The 21,217-nt window shown below is 40.4% G+C and overlaps 1 protein-coding gene across 1 annotated transcript in view; it reads left to right on the forward strand.

The window, feature by feature from the left end:
• The window catches only part of LOC105828776 (33 kDa inner dynein arm light chain, axonemal), a 170,124-nt gene that overhangs the window by 119,867 nt on the left and 29,040 nt on the right, over positions 1-21,217 (forward strand). Inside the window, exon 5 of the mRNA XM_036283927.1 lies at positions 18,427-18,624. Coding sequence (XP_036139820.1) covers positions 18,427-18,624 — 198 coding nt within the window. The remainder of the gene's footprint in view (positions 1-18,426; positions 18,625-21,217) is intronic.

The following is a 21,217-nucleotide window of genomic DNA, read 5'->3' on the forward strand; positions in this document are numbered from 1 at the left end:
TGCGACACGCTGCAGCTCATATTCATAATATCTTCCTGCAATAGGTTTTCCACAAGAATCTTCCAGTACATATGTCACAGGATTGGTATGCTGTACTTTAATAATTTTAAATATCTCCGTAGTCCAATTTGGTGTATAGCCCTTCTCAAAAAGTTTTGAATTTGCTGATGCGTCACCTACTTTAAATCGCGCGGATGCAGCAATTTTTACATGACTATATACCGTGGTTAAGAGTTTTTTTAGCGATTGTGGGTGTAATCGATGGGTCGCATGCCAATCGTTTGATGCTTTCGTGCATTGTACTCTGACACGAGACGCGGTAGCAAATCAATCCATTTATAATTTCCATTGAGTGTAAATTGCTTCCACATGACGTTCTTTAATGTGCGGTTAAAGCGTTCGACAATTCATGCTTTTATTATAGAGTGCCTAGAATAATGATATTATGTTTTTTCAATAGTTTCTGCACGTTGGCGTTATAAAATTCCTTTTCTTTGTCTGTTTGCAAATTTTTCGGACATATTCCATCTTTCCGAATTATCTTTGCAGTCGCAATAGCAACTTCGCTATCACGCTTGGCCTTGAGCGGCACAGCCCATGCATGCTTGCTCAGCACGTCGATAATAGTGAGTATGTAGTGATAACCTCGGTTAAATCGTGTGTAAGGACGCATACACAAAGTTACATGTATCGTGCTTGTTAGTTGTAATTTCCCACTCAATAATATAATTGCAATATAACACACGTGTTATATTACAATTACATTGTTGAGTGGGAAATTACAACTAACAGGTACGTTACATGTAACGTGGTGTTTGGTGGGATCTCAACCACATCCGCCTGTCACAGGTCATCGTATCCGCGAACTATGACGCGTCGAGGAAAATTTCTTCTCACCAGAGCATGCAACTCGTCAACCAGCAATTGTTTCTCAGACATGTTCAGAGTATGAAATGTAAATGGTGCATATATTCGCTGTACTGACTTTTTTTACTCTGCACGATGAGTCACCGCGTCAAGCTGTCTTTGAAACTCGTTTAGCATATGAGCTGTAATTTTCACCTTACTTTGAAATGTCTCAATCTTCCTCTCGATTTCATCCTGTCGATCCTTAAAAATTTTCACGGTTTGCTGCACGTATTGTTTATTGGCTGCATCACTATCGTCTACAGGTAACGCTAAACGTCGAATCTTGTGCGATCAAAATCAGTGACAACTATGCAAAGAGCGCAAGTAATTTCTGACTAATCCGCTCCATTGATAGTATGGTTCCTTCTCTTCCAAGCGATGTTCCAAACTTGTTGATTGACATTTCGATGTTGACTAAATGATTTGTTTCACGCAGTTTTAATTTATAATAAAACCAGCCTCGCGAAGTTCCTCGATAATTGATAGAATCTTGTTGTCGTGAGCATTGTGTCCTGTCTGGTGTGAGGCCTCGAGCAATCGAAGGCGATCCACAAGCTCGTTGGGATCATCCCAATGAACGTAATCGATCTTGTTATCATTTAATGTAATAGCGCTCGGTATACCTTGTCCAACTTTTGCGTCTGTTACTAAGGGCGCAATTATATTTTTATATTTAGACCCTTTGTTGCCCATTACTTGATTATGTACAATATGCCCGCGTCTATATGCATTTGTCGCCAATAGCATGTTTTTATAATTCTGCAGGTCATTATTCGTGTACATATTGGGCATTTTTATGAAAATTAATTTGTACAGATCAGGCGTTCCCGCGTATATTTTACCATCTATGACTATGTTATCATTCTTATGAATGTCGATGCGTTTATCGCCGAGCATCGTTCCATAGTCGGTGAAATAAACTCCGTAAATAGTATTTATGATAACTGGCTTTTTATCGCTCAGAACAGCTCTTATATATTGTTACACGCACGTTCGCGGAAATGAATAAAACACTCTCTCTCTTAATAAACAAGCGTTTTATTTTGAGACAGGCAATACACGTCTACTCGAGCGCGAGATCGAGATTTAACTCGCTGTTTTATCGGCGTTGTCAAGCTGACGACAGTTGACAATGCTCCTCCCGGGAAAATCAATATATCGATCGGTCAGAACAGCTGACCGATCAAACAGGTAGAAGCGTAACAATATTTTTGACCTAATGGACCATAGTGCGTGTGTAACTTTTCAAGTCCCTTTCGCGTTTCCAGCAGTTGTTGAATAGACGTCACAAGCGGTTCATTGACTGCGATTTCAAAAACGTCTTCGACAGAAGGTACGTGACTGTATGATAAATCACTATCATGTAATATTTGCGGTGTTTTATTCAAATTAGTTGATTATTATACAGTTTTTGATCGTCTCATTTTTTTAACAGGAGTAGAAGTCATTATAGAATTGTTAAACGAAGCGTTTGATCGCTTTCGTTTGGGTTTTAGTTCTGCGTATTCGTCTTCCCCGAAAAGAACGTTTCATTCTTAATCGGATGTGATACATAACCAACGATGTTTTCAACAATCTGTTTTAATGGTTCGATAATGGGTTTAAAGTGTCTCTCCAACGCCATCTCTTCTTGTACTTTATCCGCTTTCAAAGCGCGATATTTTTTGCGAATTGAATCACTCGTTTTCGCAATCTTTTTCACAATTTTCTCACGATCCATACTGTTATCTGTGTTATCCATGTTGAGAAACGCTACTTGGTCAACGTAAGAAAACAACTAACTGCTTTATGATATTGCGAAGTCATTAAATCCTTTTCGATATCGTCCATCGGCGAGGACACTATCCTTATCTATCACTAAAAATCCATACTTTTGTTGCTAACAAGTATGACATAAATTGCTAAAATCCTCGTAAGACATGTCGGTATTTACATGATCATTGTACGTATGCTTTAGATTAGTACCATCCTGCTTGAATAAAATTAGCAAATTCGCATTGTCGCGTATAAGATGTTTCGGTATCTTTGTATAAGTCTGACAGAGATAGAAGCAGTCGACATCTACGTGTCGCCCCATTGCATCGTATTTTGCTCATCACACGCCACGTCATCAAAGATAAAAATGGAATTCGGAAGCGCTTCACTCGGCTGAATGACATCACAGTTATTGGAGAATGCAAAATAACTAACTTCTTCAATCGGTGTCAATAAATTTTCCATATATTGATATTTCGGTTGTTGTAATGATTTCGAGTACACATACACATTCTCAAAACGTACTTCATGCGGACTTTCCAACAAGCTTATTAATACGTTTGTCTTGCCACAATTTGACGGACCGCAAATTATACCACGTATAGAACTCGGCAACATGTTTCCATACCTCTGTATTTTTCTTTCGGACATTATTCTGTCATCGAAATTTGTTACTTTAATTGCTGGTGAATGTTGTACGAACCGCATATTTTCTCCCTCTATGCTCTGATAAAAACTGACAAAAATTATAATAAGACCGATCTATTTATAGAGACGCACCGAAAAAAATTGTTCAGTATGTAAAATGTTTCTCATATTTTCACATCCCTCCGATATACTCGATTTGAGTGCAGAGCAGTTAAAATTCGTGTCGAAACCTATTCTGCTACGCGTGTGTAGCAATTATATTGAACACGTGTGGGACAGGCTTCCGGAACATATAAAGACTGATACGGAGATTCGAAGCCATCGTCGTTGCTACGAACATTACAATCAATCGTAGCACCAGACGCACATCGATGGCCCCGCATCGTTGATAAAGAATTGTCGCGAATGCCAGCGGTAGGTCGCGGCTTGTTAAATCGTGCGATAAATGCGCTTCCTTTCGAACTGCACATACCAGGATATCAATTTTGCGGTCCAGGTACTAGGCTGAAAAAGCGATTGGCCAGAGGTGATCGGGGTATTAATCCGTTGGACGCGGCGTGTCGCAAACACGACATTGCGTACTCCCGGAGCAACGAACTCACCGATAGACACGCAGCTGATAATATACTCGCTGCGGAAGCGCGAAAACGCATTACAGTGAACGATTCGACTTTTGGAGAAAGAGCTGCTGCAGCAGCCGTTTGGGCAGCTATGAAAACTAAGACGAAAATCGGTATGGGTTTGAAAAAAAAAGTGATAAAAAGAAGAGAGCGAGTAAACGAATACTTCCGGTAGAGAAACGCGGCGGTGTTTTACCCATTCTACCGCTGTTGGGCGTTCTCGGGTCGTTGGTCGGTGGAGCGGCGGGAGTTGCGAAGGTTGTGAATGATAACAAGGCAGCGCAGCGTCACCTGGACGAATTGAAACATAATCGTGTCATGGAAGGTCATGGAGTTTATCTCGCTTCATACAAGCGTGGACAAGGAGTTTCGACGAAAAAAGACGTCAAAAAAATGTTAAAAATGCAAAAGGTGCAACTACCAACATACAATTACTACAGTTAGCGAAACGTATGCGCATTCCATATTTTAGAAGAATTTTTATGCGTACAGCATTACCAACGGCACAAGCATATCAAAGCGAGAGCGGTATTGTAAATTTAGATAATGTTGAAGGATCAGGTACACACTGAGTGGCATACGCAAAAAGAGGAAATCGCGCTATATACTTCGATGAGTGAGTCCTAGATGCGCACAATAATAAACGGACACAGCAGGCTGAGTGAAACGGACACAGACCAAATGCACACAGATCAAATGCGCACAGACCAAATGCACACAGACCAAATGCGCACGGACCAAATGCGCACAGTCGCAAACCTATGTGGTGCCGAGAATGCTTTATACGCACGCACGCACGCACGCACGCACACACACGGAGTTCAAGGGAGGGCTTTGCCCACCCCGTCGGTAGAAGTGCCCGAAAAGTCGCAACCCATGTGGTAAGTTTGTTGGTTATTGTATCCGTTTGGTCCGTGCGCATTTGGTTTGTGCGCATTTGGTCTGCGTCCGTTTCACTCAACCTGCTGTGTCCGTTTATTACTGTGCGCATCTGGGACGTTCCTACTTCGATAGTTTCAGCAATCTTAAACCACCGAAAGAACTGGTGCAATATTTAGATGTAACGCGGATCGAGTACAATCACACGCCTCATCAACGTTACGATCAAAGCAACTGCGGCCAACTATGTCTGCATTTTCTTTAAACAGTTAATAATCAATTTAAAAGCTAACATTGCGGAATTTAATTTAATATTCGTTTCAACATGTCACTGACGTTTACGCTAACCGGCAAGAGTAACATCCTCGCTGTAAGCTATTTTCCAGCCGTAGATTTGAGCGATGGCGATTAGGAGCTCGGCCTCACAGATTTTGAAGCATACTATATCATACCTAATGTAAATTCGTCGAATAACAAATTTTATTACGACAAAGACGACAAGGAAATTACAATTCCCGAAGGATCGTATGAATTGCGTGATATAGATAGATATTTAAAACGCGCAATTTTACAATCTCATTCCGATGTTGCGGGAAAGAGGACGTTTCGCAAAGAAGATGAAGAAGAGAATGAATATCCACTAGTGGTTCGTGCCAACAATAATACAATTGTAACGCGTTCCTAAGCGGCTAACAGCGACCGCGAGGCCCGGCCGACCATCCGCCGGGCCAAGAAACGGGCAAAGCGTGCCCGTAATAAGCACTCCACGCCACCGAGATGACGCGCATCTCGGAGGCGCTTCGCCTCCCTCCTCTCGAACCAGAATCCCGGTCCGAGGGGAGATGTAACCGAGAGGAGGCCGAGGAGTTCCGAAGACTCCCGAGTCGCTGCCGGGGACCATATATAAGGCCGCCCGGCAGCGATAAAGATCACTTCTCGTTATCCCGTCCGACTCGCTCCGACGAGAAGACTAAACCTTACGAGCCAGAAAATTGTGGAGTGTTCTCCGTCATCGCCGAGAGTTCTCGGCCTAGCTCGTCTCGTTTCCTTCCTCGTTAAGCAAACAACGGGGGTAGAGCGTGTTCTGTCTCCGCCGAGAGCTCTCGGCAGCTAGCTAGAATCCTTACCAACCACATCCTCATGGCCCGGTAACCGGCACGGAGTGTTCTCCGTCTCCCCCGAGCGTACTCGGGGCCGACGCCGTTCCGCAAAAACCAAGCCGCGATTCAGAGAATTGCCACAACAATTCACGGGAAAGCTTCGGGACGCGAGACACCCGCTTCCGCACCGCGCGCCCGGCGGCCACCAAACCCGAACGTCGGGCTTGCTACACGCACCACCCGCCGCACCGCGCGCCGCGGACATCCCACCGTACCAAGCAGCTGATTGGCTGGCTGTCACGCGCGCGGTTACTGATCACCGAAGATATCATTGTACATAACGCCTCACCAACATCTGTATATAAATTCCCCCCCGCTGTAAATATCCGCGAACCTATCTGTACTATAAAATAAGCAATAAAGTGTATTGTCCAGCTATCCATTGCATTTCTGCTATTTCTGAGCCTTTTTCGCCTTGACTTTTTTTCCGACGAGCTAAAGTCTCCGCGCGAAAAACGGTCGTTACACAATGAAGAGCGAGATTATGTGTGCTTATCGGATAAATTTCATTAAACCTAACAACATTGGATCGCTGTTGGGATTTTTACCGCGTATTCTTAAATCACGATTGTGGCAGGAATCGGATGCACCTATAAATATCATAAGCGTAAACATTATTCGCATAAAATGTAACGTGACTGCGGGTGCGTACAGCAACGACAAGTGCGATACATGAATTTTCACCGAGGGTACCACCAGGATATAAGATATCGGAAACGCCTGCACAGATCATTTATCTTCCAATCGTCGCACGGAGCGTTACTGATTTGACGATTCGCATTGTGGATCAGGACGGTCAATTACTCGATTTTCGCGGAGAGGGGATTACCATTAGATTACACGTACGAAGACGATAACGTGAAATGCTCGTGTTGAATGAGCAGATGAAGGACACAATTTTTACGCCAATCAAGAATATTCGGCTGTGTGACATAAATTGTACGACAGTTAAAAATATTTGATCGTTTGATAAAAAGAAACTCATTGCGTCAAACGTTGAATTTTTAAAATCATTGGGATTTGTCGTACGAAATATCTAAGATGTCTAACATTTTGAACATTGGAGGTGAGCCGATCTTTGACGACAGCATCGTCAAGATTGAGACTCATACGTACAATCCGTACGCCAACACCACGTTTGGATACAGCGATGAAATAAGGATACCCATACACCAACAGGATTTATACACGTTGTCATGTGAAAATTTTCTCTATGTCGAAGGAAGATTGGTGATGAAGAAGAAAGACGGTAAGGATAAGGATAAGGATGAGATAAATCTCCGAAATAATTGCGTAGCGTTCATGTTTGATGAAATACGAACTCAACGGTGTGGAAATTGATCGTAACAGAAACGTTGGAATAACCAGCACCCTCAAGAACTACGTATCATTATCATATGACAAAGCAGTAATTATGCAGAATGCAGGATGGGAATTTTTATATAACCTACTGGAAGGATACTTCAACTTTTGCGTACCGCTTAGTACATTATTGAGTTTTTGCGAGGATTACAAACGCGTAATTGTTAATGCTCGTCACGAATTGACTTTGATACGAGCGCGCAACGATAACAATTCTATCGTTGGAAATTCTACGGCTCATTCGAAAAGTGAATTATTTAAAGTGCAGTGGTGAATGCCGCATGTTACGTTAAACGAAGTCAACAAATTATCTTTGCTACGAGCTTTGGAGAGTGGACAATGTCTAAGTATGAATTTTCGCTCCTGGGATCTGTACGAGTACCCTTTGCTGCAGAGTACGACGAAACATTCATTGGCTGTCAAAACTGCAGTTCAACTCGAGAAACTGCGCTTCGTTATCTTTGCACTGCAGACTGGTCGAAAAAATATGTCTCAAAATGCTACAATTTTTGATGACTGTAATTTGACCAACGTAAAACTTTATCTAAACTTCGAATTTTATCCATACGACGATTTGAATTTAGATTTTCGTAAATTTAGATATGCCATTCTGTATGACATGCATCGACGTTTTGGTAAATCTTATTATGGATATGAGTGTGAAACACTGCTCAATGTAATCACATTTCTGGGAAAAGGACCTTTTGCGATCATTGACTGTTCACGACAAAACGAATTTGTCAAGAGTGCTACCGTGGATGTGCGCATAGAATTTGATTGCAAGGAAAATGTTCCTGCGAGTACTACCGCTTATTGTCTCATTTTACATGATTGTGTAATTGAATATTGTCCGTTGTCCAACGTAGTACGCAAAATTATGTAACATCAAACTGATAAAAACTGAGATATTTAGCGTTAAAGTACAGTCTTGAAAAGTTACTTATCATAACCGACATTTGTGGATCTGCAAGGATTCATTGTCGATAAAAAATTTATCGTAAAGAAAGTGGCGATACTAAAAAAAGGAACAGTTCTCACTCATTACATTTTTGCTAGTTCCATGCCATGGCGTGTTCTTACAAAATCCGACAAGTCTTGCACTTCTTGGTTGATTGCCTGTCATCATGGATTGCAATGGAAGGACGGGATGATACCGTACAGCATGGCGAAACGTCTGATTACATCTGCTGTGTATAATACAAATGACAGCAATACTACCGTATACGTTAAGGGACTTCAGAAACGAGAATGGTTAACGGATATGCTCGATACCGATAATGGGATATATATCAAGACATTTGATGCGGATTACGAAGACATTGAATCTTTAAATAATCTAGATGTTAGTATTACTATACGATCTGAAAAACATATTAAGAATTGTGTATTTAAAATATATAACTGATGGTCGCAATACCAAAATAATTGCGAAATTTTTTCAAAATAAAGAAAAATAAAACGCAATAAAATATTTATTTTTACTCTTTCCTTGTAGATGTTTGATGTAGTTTAATAGTAGTTCGATAGCTATACAATGCAGTTCGATAGCTGTATGATGCAGTTTGATAACGGTTTGATAGCTGTACGATGCGATAACGGTTCGATAACTGTATGATGCAGTTTGATAGTGGTTCAATAGCGGTTCAATAATAGATCGATAGCTATATGATACAGTTTGATAACAGTTCAATAGTGGTTTGATAGTTGTATGATGTGATTCGATAGCGGTTCAATAGATATACAACGCGTTACAAAAGGAATAAAGGAAGAAAAAGTTTATAAATAATTATTCTAACTTATTTTCTTTTTTCCCTATTTTTTTGCGGTATAATGACGTGTGCAGAACTGAATAGGAGGTACGTAGATAAGATGGGTGGGAACGCATGTATGTGACCGCGTATGAAAGAACGCAACGAATGAAAAAGAAAGAGCAAGAGAATGATAAGACTGCATGGTTGGAGATATCGCGTATGGACGAGAGAGAGAGAGAGAGAGAGAGAGAGAGAGAGAGAGAGAGAGAGAAAGAGAGAGAGAGAGAGAGATATTTATTATGCCCGAGCATAGGCTAAAGGGCAAAGTATAAGTTACAAGGAGTAAAGAAAGAATATCAAGAACAAAAGGTAGGTAAAACGCAGAATAATAAACGCTACATAAGAATACAAAGGTAGGTTAACTTAATCTAATCTAATCTAACTAAAACTAATTTAAAACTAAAACTAAAACTATATAACGCAAAGAAGGACGAATCATAAGCAAGACTAAGAATCAAGAAGAGTAAGCGAAAAATAGGGAAAAAAAAGTAAATTAAGTACAAATAAGTGTAGAAATAAAAGTAAAAATAAAAATAAAAAATAAAAAATAAAAATAAAAATAAAAATAACAGCGAACAGGCGTGCTTCAATGGTGCAGCAGAGATCATGCTAACTCCGATACTAGTAGAAATGATCGTAGGAGAGTCTTGAAAGACGCAAGTGAGGGAGCGGAAACAATGTTGTCCGGAAGAGAATGCCAGAAATAAATCGCAGATAAATGAAAGGAATTACGATATGAAGTAGTTCTATGACTAGGAATGTGAAAAATATGTGATGATGTCATTGTGCGATTAGATCTTTTTAATGAAGAATCAAGAGGAATGAAGAGTTCACTGAGATAAGAGGGGGACTGATGATTGAGAATGCGGTAAATTAGGCAACCAAGGAAGAACAGCCTCCTGTTATCAACGGAAAGCCACTCAAGACGTCTGGTGTGATATGTTCATCTCGCCTCAAACTAAAGATGAATCTAATGCAACAATTCACAAGTCTTTGCAACTTGATATTTAAATCGTTGCTAAGTCCATGATAGACCAAACAGCAATAGTCGATATGAGGCAGTATCAGAGTGCTCACGAGTTTAATTCGAAGCTCAGTTGAAAGAGAGTTTCTGTTGAACTTTAACCTATTTAAGGCAAAATGAACATTTCTAGAGTCTGACATGTTTACTCCATGACATGTTGGAGGAAAAAATTACACCCAGATTCTTCACTTCACTAACAAAACTCAAAGGTGTAGAGTCGACAGTGATTGGAGGAAGAAGAGAAGTGTCAATATAATTGGAGTAAGCATGGCTAGCAAAGATGATCGACTTGGACTTAGTAAGATTTAATTTAAGGCCATTTACTACAGCATATTCAGATATAGCCTCAGCATCCCTAGATATTAATTCAAGGCCACACAGAATATCTTTAGGAGAGCAGGAAAGATAAATCTGCAAGTCATCAGCGAAAAGCATATGGCTTGAGAAGGACAAAGCATTGCTAATGTCGTTGATAAAAAGGGAGAATAATAAGGGACCCAGCACAGAACCCTGAGGAACTCCTAAGGAAGTAGGAAGCCATTCTGAGCAGACTCCAACATCATCGATTACCGTTTGGGAACGGCCAGTGAGGTATGAATGAAACCACATGATCACCGCATCGGAAAAACCGTATTTTTTAAGCTTGGTGAGAAGAAGAAGATACGGAACAGTATCGAACGCTTTACTAAAATCAAAAAGTACCATGATGGTAACAAATCCGGCGTCTATTCCCTCCTTGCAAACACGCAATAAAGCAGACTGTGTATTATGGCTAGAGCGGTATGCAGATTGCCTTGGATCAAACAGATTATGTTCGTTTAAATAATCCACCATTTGATCAACCACAATTCTTTCAAGGAGTTTAGACATCGCTGGCAGATTGGCTATCGGTCGAGTGTCAGAAGGGGACATCGGTTTACCGATTTTAGAAAGCGGACGAATAAGAGCACGTTTCCAAGCAGTAGGAAAAGAAGAGAATTTTAACGATTTGTTGAAAAGCTCTGTAAGCCAGGACGAGATGCACGGCCAAGCAATGCGTAGGACAAAAAGAGGAATGCCGTCAACTCCAGAAGCGTAAGAGTGAAGGGGGCTGGCAACAATAAGCTTATAAATCATACTAGCAGTGATAGGAGAAAATGAAAACTCTGGGCGTATGGGTGGACAGGTAAAGGATGAAATGGCTGAGCTGAGGTCAGAATGACTCAATGGCGAATCGAAGGAGACAGAGACATAATACGAATTTAATTGGGATAAGGTAAAGAAATGAAGAGGGGAAACCAAAGTGGACTTTACAAGACCAAGACGGGCAAGCTCTCTCCATAACTTAGCCGGATCATCAATATTGTCCAGAGAGTCAACAAGGAATTCACTTTTTGCATTTGTTTAATGTCGGAGTTTAGCTGATTCCTAAAATGTCTATATCTCAAATAACCAAGCAGACTGCATGAACGCTTAGCCTGCTTGTACATACCGTTACGAGCACGAAGATGACCTTTCAAATCATCAGTCAGCCATCGTACCGGCGGCCTTCTGATCACGAAAGCGCGGGCGGGTGCACAGACATCAAGCGCATTACAAAATACGTTAGAAAGCGTTGCGCATGATTCGTTAACAATGGCATTGTCGGACAAAATATTACGTGTGGCAGAAACATTCTCAACATTAGCATTGAGGAGCTCGAGGAACTCAGAATTATCAATGCGTCTATAACAGCGCCGCAGAATGGAGTGCTCGGTGCTGATAAAAGTCTTGATAGAGAACGAGAGAGAAAGAAGGTCATGGCCTGCAATAAAAGGACATGATGATTTAGAAAAAGATAATATTTTATCTCGGTCATTAACAATCAAGACATCAAGCCACGAGTCGGAAGTAGCCGTGTGAAAAGTGGCATCAGAGTGAACAATATAAAGAGACAGGCTATACATAAGATCGCGTAGATAAGATGCTTCTACTTGGTTGGTCAACAGATTACAATTAAGGTCGCCTCCAATAATTATATTTTTATACAAATGAGAGAAGCTGGTAAGCGATGTAACAAAGTCATGAAGGAAACAGCCTTTGGGTCTCCTGTAAATGGATGCGAACAAGACGGAAGCGTAATGCGGTAAGCAAATGTCGATAATTAGATACTCCGGATCGTTTACATGACCGCTGTCAGACATGGCAACAATGGAAGCTCCAAGCAATTTATGGACGTAGCAAGCAACACCACCACCCATTCGGCCAATACGATCATTGCGAATAAGGAAGTAACCATTAATGGCAACAAGATCGTCGGAAATGCTCGCGTTGAGCCAAGTTTCAGAGACTGAGATAAGATGATATAAGTCACTACTGAAATGCAATCGAATAAAATCGATATGGCCGCGAAGGGAGTTTGCATTAAATTGAGCAATGCGTAACTGATGCTTGGGATCCATATCACCACACGAGACAGATGCCAAAGAGCGAACAGGATGTGCACGTCAAATGAGCCTATCCAAATCCGTTTCAGAGTCAATATGAACAATCGGCTCACCGTCGGAACGCCTAACGCGAATATGGCCGTCCATAACCCAAACATACTTATAAGATTTTTCCTTGGCAATGCTTTTAGTAATCTTAAGCAACTCATATGTATTTTTAGGGAGAAGCTCATTCACGTAAACACCACGATCGGAGTCATTACCACAAATGTCCCTCTGAAGAAGCACACGTCGCACACGCTTTTTAGTTATGACAGTATCACGAGCCGCACGCGAGGTCAAAGTAACAATAATCGAGCCATTTACAGAAACAGGCAACGGTCGATCGCTAGCTATCACAGATGGAGTCTTGCGAATAATTCTTGCATCCAAAATGTGGCACGACAGTTCAGGGATTTCGAGAGCCGTGAACATGTTGCGAGCACAAGCCATTGGAGTGATGGGCATTGTAGCTGGGACGCCGGAAAGAATAAGCGAATTATCAGATTGATCGGATACAGGCCTATGTTCAGATTTCAGGCTACGCACCTCGTTTGCAAGAGCAGTACATTGATGCTCCAACGCAGCAATCCGCTGACTGTTGCGCTCTACATTACTCGCTATGCTGTTAAGCTGATTTAATTTATCGTTTAGTTCGCAATTAGTGCGTCGCTGCTCGTCCGCAAAAACAGTGAACCTGGCCTCCGACTCCCCTAGCTGATCACTCAATTTAAGCAATAGCTCTCCGATGGAAGCATGAGACATGGGGGTTTCCGCCACCGCTTGCGACCGCGGCAGCGATCGAGTGTCATCACTCACGGACGCAGACATACCGGCAGTATTAAAAATGAAAGATGTGTTGTTGTCAGCCACAGGAGTAAGAGGAAGGTTCAGAGATGAAGAGAGCGACTTGCAACACGCATCGGCATACTTATTAACAGAGTAGGATTTAACACAACCAGGATGGAACGATCTCTTATATACACACTCAACTAGCGCGGTCGCAATCGCCTTCTTACACTTGGCGCACACGGGTGACATAAGTTAAATTCGATAAGCACTGAATATGACCCCAAAACTCTTTGTACTTGACAATGTGAAAGATAGCGGTCACAGTGTGTAAAGCTAAACCCGAAAACCACACAAATAGGCGAAGAAACACTGAGAAATCACGCAGATATAAAGCGCCCGGTATATTTACAAAAATGCATGAGCCACTCAGTAATTACACAGCTAACACTCAGAATGATGAGCGTATCAATCACAGGTAGAAAACGAAAGCTGTCAGTCACGGTTAACACTACGCTGTTATTATTTTAACCATAAAGATTCAAACTGAACACCCAGTAGACACAGAAATCACGCAGAGCACACGCCGCAGAGGCAAGGCAGAGACCCGGTAGCACGATGAGGCACAGAGAAAGGCAGCAGGCGGAGGTGGCGCGTGCGCAGAAAAGAGATAGCCAATGGAGATGACAGGACAGAAGAAGTTCTCCAAAGTATAACGGTGCGTCCGAATCAGAAATTTTAATGTAGCGTGTGTAATAAAGATGAGTGGACACTCACCTAAGAGGAGAGTGTCAAGAAAGTGTGCCCTTGACCGTGTAACTGCAAAAAGAAAGCCCCGAAGGGCAAGACCAGCAGTAAAAGCGCAAAAATTACAGAGCGAAGAAAAGTGCGTCCGCACGCTGTACTCACCGCAGAGAGAGAGAGAGAGAGAGAAAGAGAGGGAGAGAGAGAGAGAGAGGGAGAGGAAGAGGGAGAGGGAGAGGGAGAGGGAGAGCGAGCGAGCGAGCATCGCTGTGATGGCTGCTGAAAGATATCGCGTACGGGAGAGAGACAGAAATTTGCAACAGAGGGAGAGCGCGAGCACCGCGGCGGCGGTCGCGGACCCCGATTCTCCTTCACCGCTCCCAGGTCGCGGATCAGAAAATCTGCGTCAGCAATTCCCGCACCGTGACCCTCCTCCCTTTTCCGGTTCGAAAAGCTGCGTCAGCACTTCCGCACCGCGAGACCCCCCCCCCCTCCGCGTGACGTCATGCCCCCGCGCTTACGAGTACCCACGCACACCCGCTCCCCCCTCGGAGGTTCTGGGTTAGAACCGGCATAGTATTAACTACTGATATCTCATCCAGATATAACATAAGATTATAAATATGATATTATCATGATTTTATCACTATTTATTTATCACTTCAATCTCATTTTAACATCACTTCAATGTCATAATGATTTATTTGGATAAGGTCAACATACTTGGATCGTATAAACCAGGAAACGTTCTAAAGACATCCCTTGAAAAGTTGAATTGTAGCACTTACATATATATCAAATACCCAATGGACATCCATTAGACATTTATAGGATATTTTTATTTAATCGTAATATTTGACATTTTCAAACTAATAAAATGCTTAATATGACTGAAAATAATCTTTTACGTGATGGATGAAAAATATTTTTAATAATAAATCCCATTAAGATCCTTGGATATCCTGTATATATTAAAAATGATTCTGAGGATATTTTGTGCTGCCTGGATATGTATCGATATTTTAGGTATCGATATTTTTGTTTGCAGATTAATAATAACGCAAAATAGGAATCAGTTAATGCCACAACACTTTCAATAACTTTTATTTTCATGTTTTTTATCGTTGAAAGAATGGAATTTTTTAAATTACCTTTATAAATGTTTTCTTATGTATAAAAAATGTTTCTTATGTGTAAAAAGTAAGTAAAAGTTGTACAAATTAATATAATTAAATTATCAATCTGTGCATTATTAAGTTTAAATGATTTATTTGTATATATAAGTCACGTGTGTGTATGTCCGCGGACTTCGTAATTTGTGATCCAATCTTAATGCCACTGGTGTCAAAATTTAAAAAATTTTCCGGGGATGGTTATTATGGGCTCGAATTTTACGAAAACAGGTTGTTTAAAAAATGATATAAATGAATAACTGAAGTCTATATGCCCGCGAACTACTCCGTCATTTGTGGTCCGATTCTCTTGCAACTGGTATCAAAATTTAGCATTTTTCAAAGGATGGCTACTATGGGCACGAATTTTTTTAAAACACTGTTTAAAAAATGATAACCAGAAATATGCGTATGAATGACTGAAGTCTATGCCCGCGAACTACTCCATCATTTGTGGTCCGATCCTCATGCAACTGGTGTCAAAATTTAGCTTTTTTTTCAGGGATGGCTACTATGAGCACGAATTTAAAAAAAAAAAGTGTTACAAATTTGGATTTAACTCATACACCAACATAGTTTTTAGGGAGTGTTGTTTTAGGAGGACGGATGCATATAAGACAAAGTATACGCACATACAAACACAAAACACAAACACACAAACAAACACATAGACATAGTTTAATTGAATTTAGCATTTTGGGAATTAGATGTGTGAGATAAAGGCTTAATTATTGAATATAGTTATTAATATATAAAAATAAAAGAAAAATAGATCAAGTATATTAATAGATAGTTTCATATGTTTAATGTCATTTTGGAAAGAATTGAATTTGTTTAAGAAAGTGAATTTTTAGAAAAATTTAGAATGGAAGAGAGGAAATAAAAAAAAAAATAAAAAAAAATTTTTTTAGGTTAGGAAATGCGAGCTAACTTTGCAATTCTGACCTTGGATTCGGATTCAGCAGGTCAAAATACATAAGGATAAACTAGTCTGGTCCGCCGGACCAACATTAAAAAAAAATTTTTTTTGAGGTTAGGAAAAAATAAGCCAATTCAGCAATTCTGACCTTGGATTTGGATTCAGCGGGTCAAAATACATAAGAATAAACTAGTCTGGTTTGCCGGACCAACATTAAAAAAAAATTTTTTTTTAGGTTAGGAAATGCGAGCTAACTTTGCAATTCTGACCTTAGATTCGGATTCAGCGAGTCGAAATACATAAGGATTGACTAGTCTAGTCCGCCGGACCAACAACTTTTTTTTTGTGTGCTTGTGTAATTAACGTAGCAAGCCTTTATTATAACGGCGACCAGACGGAAAAATAATTACGTTTAGATAGGACGCGGACAATATTAGTAATATGACGATTATAAATTGAATATAGTGTGCTATGTATAAGTGTGTAAAAAAGAGACGCGGGGCCTACGTAAGCGTATATGCTTGAGTCGCGAATCGGTATCGCGATGGTGCGATTCATAATTGTTCGCGACGCTAGCGGTCGGGTAAGTCTTCTACGTGCTTTTCAAAACGGGCGCGGCTTCGTGAATGTAGACACGGGTCCCGGGGCGAAGTGCGGAAGCTAGGTCGGTGGGGGGTACGTGCGAGTCGGGCTACGGGTCCGCCTCGGCGGTTTGGTCTTTTCGGGAATCTCGTGATGGCCGATCGAGTACGCTCGATCGGGGACGAGACTCTCGTCTTCGTGACGGCCGGTCGGGCGGAGGGGGAGTAGGCATACGTAAGATTTCAAGCTGCCAAGTACTTTTGGCGGAGGCAAAGACACTTTACCCCACGTGCTTTTATCTATATGGTAGTGCCCGGTGATAGGAGGTGCTCCGGTCGTTCGGTTGCCGTAATTACCAAATTCGTTTGGTATGATGGCTCGAATGATCGGGTAACGGTAGGTTTGAGATAGCGATGGCTGATTACCAAGAATGCTTGGTCGAGGCGAAGACACTTCACCCCGTGAAATCTGTTTCTCGCCGAAGAAGTTCTCTGTCAGATGCCGGGTACGGACGGTATCGTGGCGGATGACAGAATTGTCACTTGTCGCGATTCCCCTCGGTTTTTATACCCGTGGAGGCGTGAATTCGGGTACGGTCGTCGCGCTTTCGGTCGTTTCCGTCCTCCGCTTTCCCTACTCCTGTGGAGGAAGTAAGCGCGTGCGCGGGGAGACGTCGTCGATGCTGCCGTTTGCTCGGTCTTCGGTCGCGGCCGTTGAAAAGAATTTAGGTGAGAGCTGGCCTTTTCACCTCCTGATTAGGGCGATCGGCTCTCACGCCGAGGGACGATGTCTTTCAAGGTGCATTGTCACAAGTTTGAGTCGATTTTGGCAGTAAATAATTGTACATCATGGAACATCAATCGTCTAAAAATTTCAGATTGAGCATTTCAGATGAGCCTTTTATTACTGAGATATGAGGGGTTAAATTGGTCACTATTTACGAATGAAGGGTATGCAATTTTATCCGTTCAACACAAAAAACCTCGAGATTATTTTTCATATAACAAAATGTTTCAGATAAGATTTGTTTATCTGTTAGAAGATTAATTTATCATGACCTTAAATCGACGTTTAAATCAGAATTATGTTGAACATGTAAAATAGCGTAACCTTTATTCATGAATAATATCAACTTTAACTCTTTATATCTCAACAATAAAAGGTATGCTCAATTCGAAATTTTTACGGAATGAATGTTTGATGATATACAATTATTTATCACCAAAATTGTATCAAAACTCAATGTCCACGAAACGGGCGATTTTTGCGATCACTCTTTAAATATGCAATATACATAGTTGATTCTTATAATTGCGCCAATTATTACACTAACTTATATATCCCTTTTGTATATTATATTATATATTTGTTTGTTTTTAAACATATAAATCTGACATATTAATTTGACACATCCTGTTCTTTGTTAAATAAGTAATGTGATGTCAATCAAAAAATAACTAATTAATAACGTCAAAATCCAACAGCTTGCTACCTAGGTTACTTTTATTCTATAATAACTACATAATCTATAAAATTTAACATACTATTATATATATAATATAATATAAAAAAGGGATATATTGTTGAGAAAAGATCTTACTTTTACAGGCTGAGCAAGGCAAGGAAAATTTGATTAATACAGTCCAGGAATTAAAGTTACAAAAAACTGAGTTAGAAAGAACGATTGCAGAATTAAGGCTCAAGTATGATCAATCCGAGAAAAGATCGGCTGAATTGAGAGAAGCGGAGGAAAAGAAACACGTGGAAGAAGTTCAATTCCTTAAAAAAACTAATTTGCAATTAAAGGTAAACATGTTCGATTCTGAAGCATTGAGGAAGAACGCATGGTCAACAAAATTAGCGCAAACGAAAATTTGTGTCAAAATTTTGCAAAATTTTAAATAAGTATAACATCATCGTATTTTTATTTTCTGAAAAACATTTTAAAGTTTAAACTTTTTACTTTAGAATGAATTTTGCGATTATCTTTTTTTCACGAAACGGCACAACGATAAAGCTTGACCCGTCGAATTAAAAATTTTTATGCAATTTTGCTGCATTGTGGAAAAAATCACGAAGACTTTTTGTTACTTGCATCTTACAGCGGTGTCTTTTCCTTTTATTTTAACTAGTCGTTCATTTCTGTGCAATTTTTTTTTACTACAACTCGTGAAAAAATTAACAGCATTCAACAAAAAAATAATAGAAAGCTGAAAGTTCGTACTTTCAAACATTACTATTGCTTTTTTCGTAGATTTTCTAACAAATCGCGTTCAAAGATTATGTAAAAAATCGCATATTTTACGGTTTTTATTTAATTCAATATATTGTCGTGAAGAAAGTCCAACCACATTGCTAAAGTAAAGTTTTATAGTATAATTACTCCCTAGTAAATAATAAACACTAACGTTCTTTGATCAATTACTGCTTATAAACGTTCTCATATGTTTATGCATCCCTCTAATGTCTTGTGGAATTTCGTGTCAAATTTGCCTAAGCGCTTTTTCCAAGTTATCAATTAACATTCATAAGTGCAACCTTTCAGTTTTTCATTGTTTTTTTGCGGAGCGCTGTACGTTGATCTATTCACGAGTAATAAGCGATGAAAATCAAAATAACCATTTTTTCTTAAAATCTCAACAATTCGGTAAAAAAATATCGCACAGCGATGAACGACCGCTCAAAATAAAGGAAAAAAATCCCGCTATAAGATGCAACTAACAGAAAGTCTTTGCAATTTTTTCCCACAATAGATGTAACGCAGCAAAGTAGCATAAAATTTTTTTTATTTTGACGGGTCAAGCTTTATTGTTGTGCCGTTTCGTGAAAAAAAAAATAATTAATATCGTCAAAATTTATTCAAAAGTAGAGAGTTAAAGCTTTAAAATACTTTTTGTAAAATAGAAATGCGATAATTTTTTGCTACACTTATTTGAAATTATGCAAAACTTTGACACAAATTTTCATATGCGCTAATTTTATCGACCAGTGTATTTGTCATAAGTTATTACGTATAGATGTTAAGCTATTATATTCGTGATTTATCTTTTTTAAATTAAATGGAAAAAAAGGATGAGAGTTAAAATATGAAAAATTCTTTCATATTCCTTTATTTTTTAAAGTTATTAAAAAGAAAAATATCTTCTGAAAACAAAAATTGAGTATAATTTAATATTTTTTAAAATATATAAAATATAGAGCTATATAGGGGAATCCCAGATAGATTGGAATGGCGGGGTAGAATGGCACAGTATTATTATTTTTATTGCATGGTATTGCAACCGTGCGGAAAATTTGAACTGCTTCAATAAGTCGTGATAAGACGAGTAGCCTTTATTTGGACACAGTACAATTGGACACACAGTGCAGATAGATACGTTGCAAATGGACACAAAATAATGTACACTATAAATTGTATACCGTACAAATTGTATTCCGCAAAGTTGTATACCGCAAAGTTGTACACCGTACATTTCTACACCGTAACTGTGCCCCCCCCCACACAACGGGGGGTGCAAGGGGAGCTTTCGGCCCACCCCGTCTAAGGAGTGAGTTCCAGATGCGCACAGTAATAAACGGACACAGCAGGCTGAGTGAAACGGACACAGTAACAAACGGACACAGACCAAATGCGCACAGCGAAACGGACACAGACCAAATGCGCACGGACCAAATGCACACGGACCAAATGCAATCTATGTTCATTGCAAGCAGAGTAAAGTCCACATAGGTTAGCGACTTGGACGGGGTTGGTGCGGGAGAGGGGCCGAAGGCTCCCCTTGCATCCCGTGTGTGTGTGTGTGTGTGTGTTTGTTTGTTTGTGTGTGTGCGTGCGTGCAAAGCATTCACTGCATCACATGGGTTTGCGACTTTCCGTGTGTGCATTTGGTCCGTGCGCATGTGCAGTGTGCGCATTTGGTCTGTGTCCATTTCGCACTGTGTCCGTTTCGCTTTGTGCGCATTTGGTCTGTGTCCGTTTCGCACTGCGTCCGTTTATTATTGTGTCCGTTTGTTATTGTGTCCGTTTCACTCAGCTTGCTGTGTCCGTTTATTATTGTGCGCATCTGAGACTCACTCTTTTACTCAGCTTGCTGTGTTCGTTTATTACTGTGCGCATCTGGGACGCTTTCCGTCTAAGTCGCTAACTTATGTGCATTGTACTGGAAATTATATAAAACATACGTTGTCATTTCGAACGTGGCCGTTCCGAATGTGGCCGTTCCGAACGTGGCCGTTTCGAACGTGGTTGTTTCAAACGTGGCCATTCCGAACGTGGCCATTTCGGACGTGGCCGTTTCGGATGTGGCCGTTTGGAACGTGGGCAAATTGAATCTCCTGCAATATTTCCCGTGGCCATTCCGAACGTGGTCGTTTTGAACGTGGCCATTTCGAACGTGGT

Source organism: Monomorium pharaonis, chromosome 1 (genome assembly GCF_013373865.1).
Source record: "Monomorium pharaonis isolate MP-MQ-018 chromosome 1, ASM1337386v2, whole genome shotgun sequence".
NCBI lineage: Eukaryota > Metazoa > Arthropoda > Insecta > Hymenoptera > Formicidae > Monomorium > Monomorium pharaonis.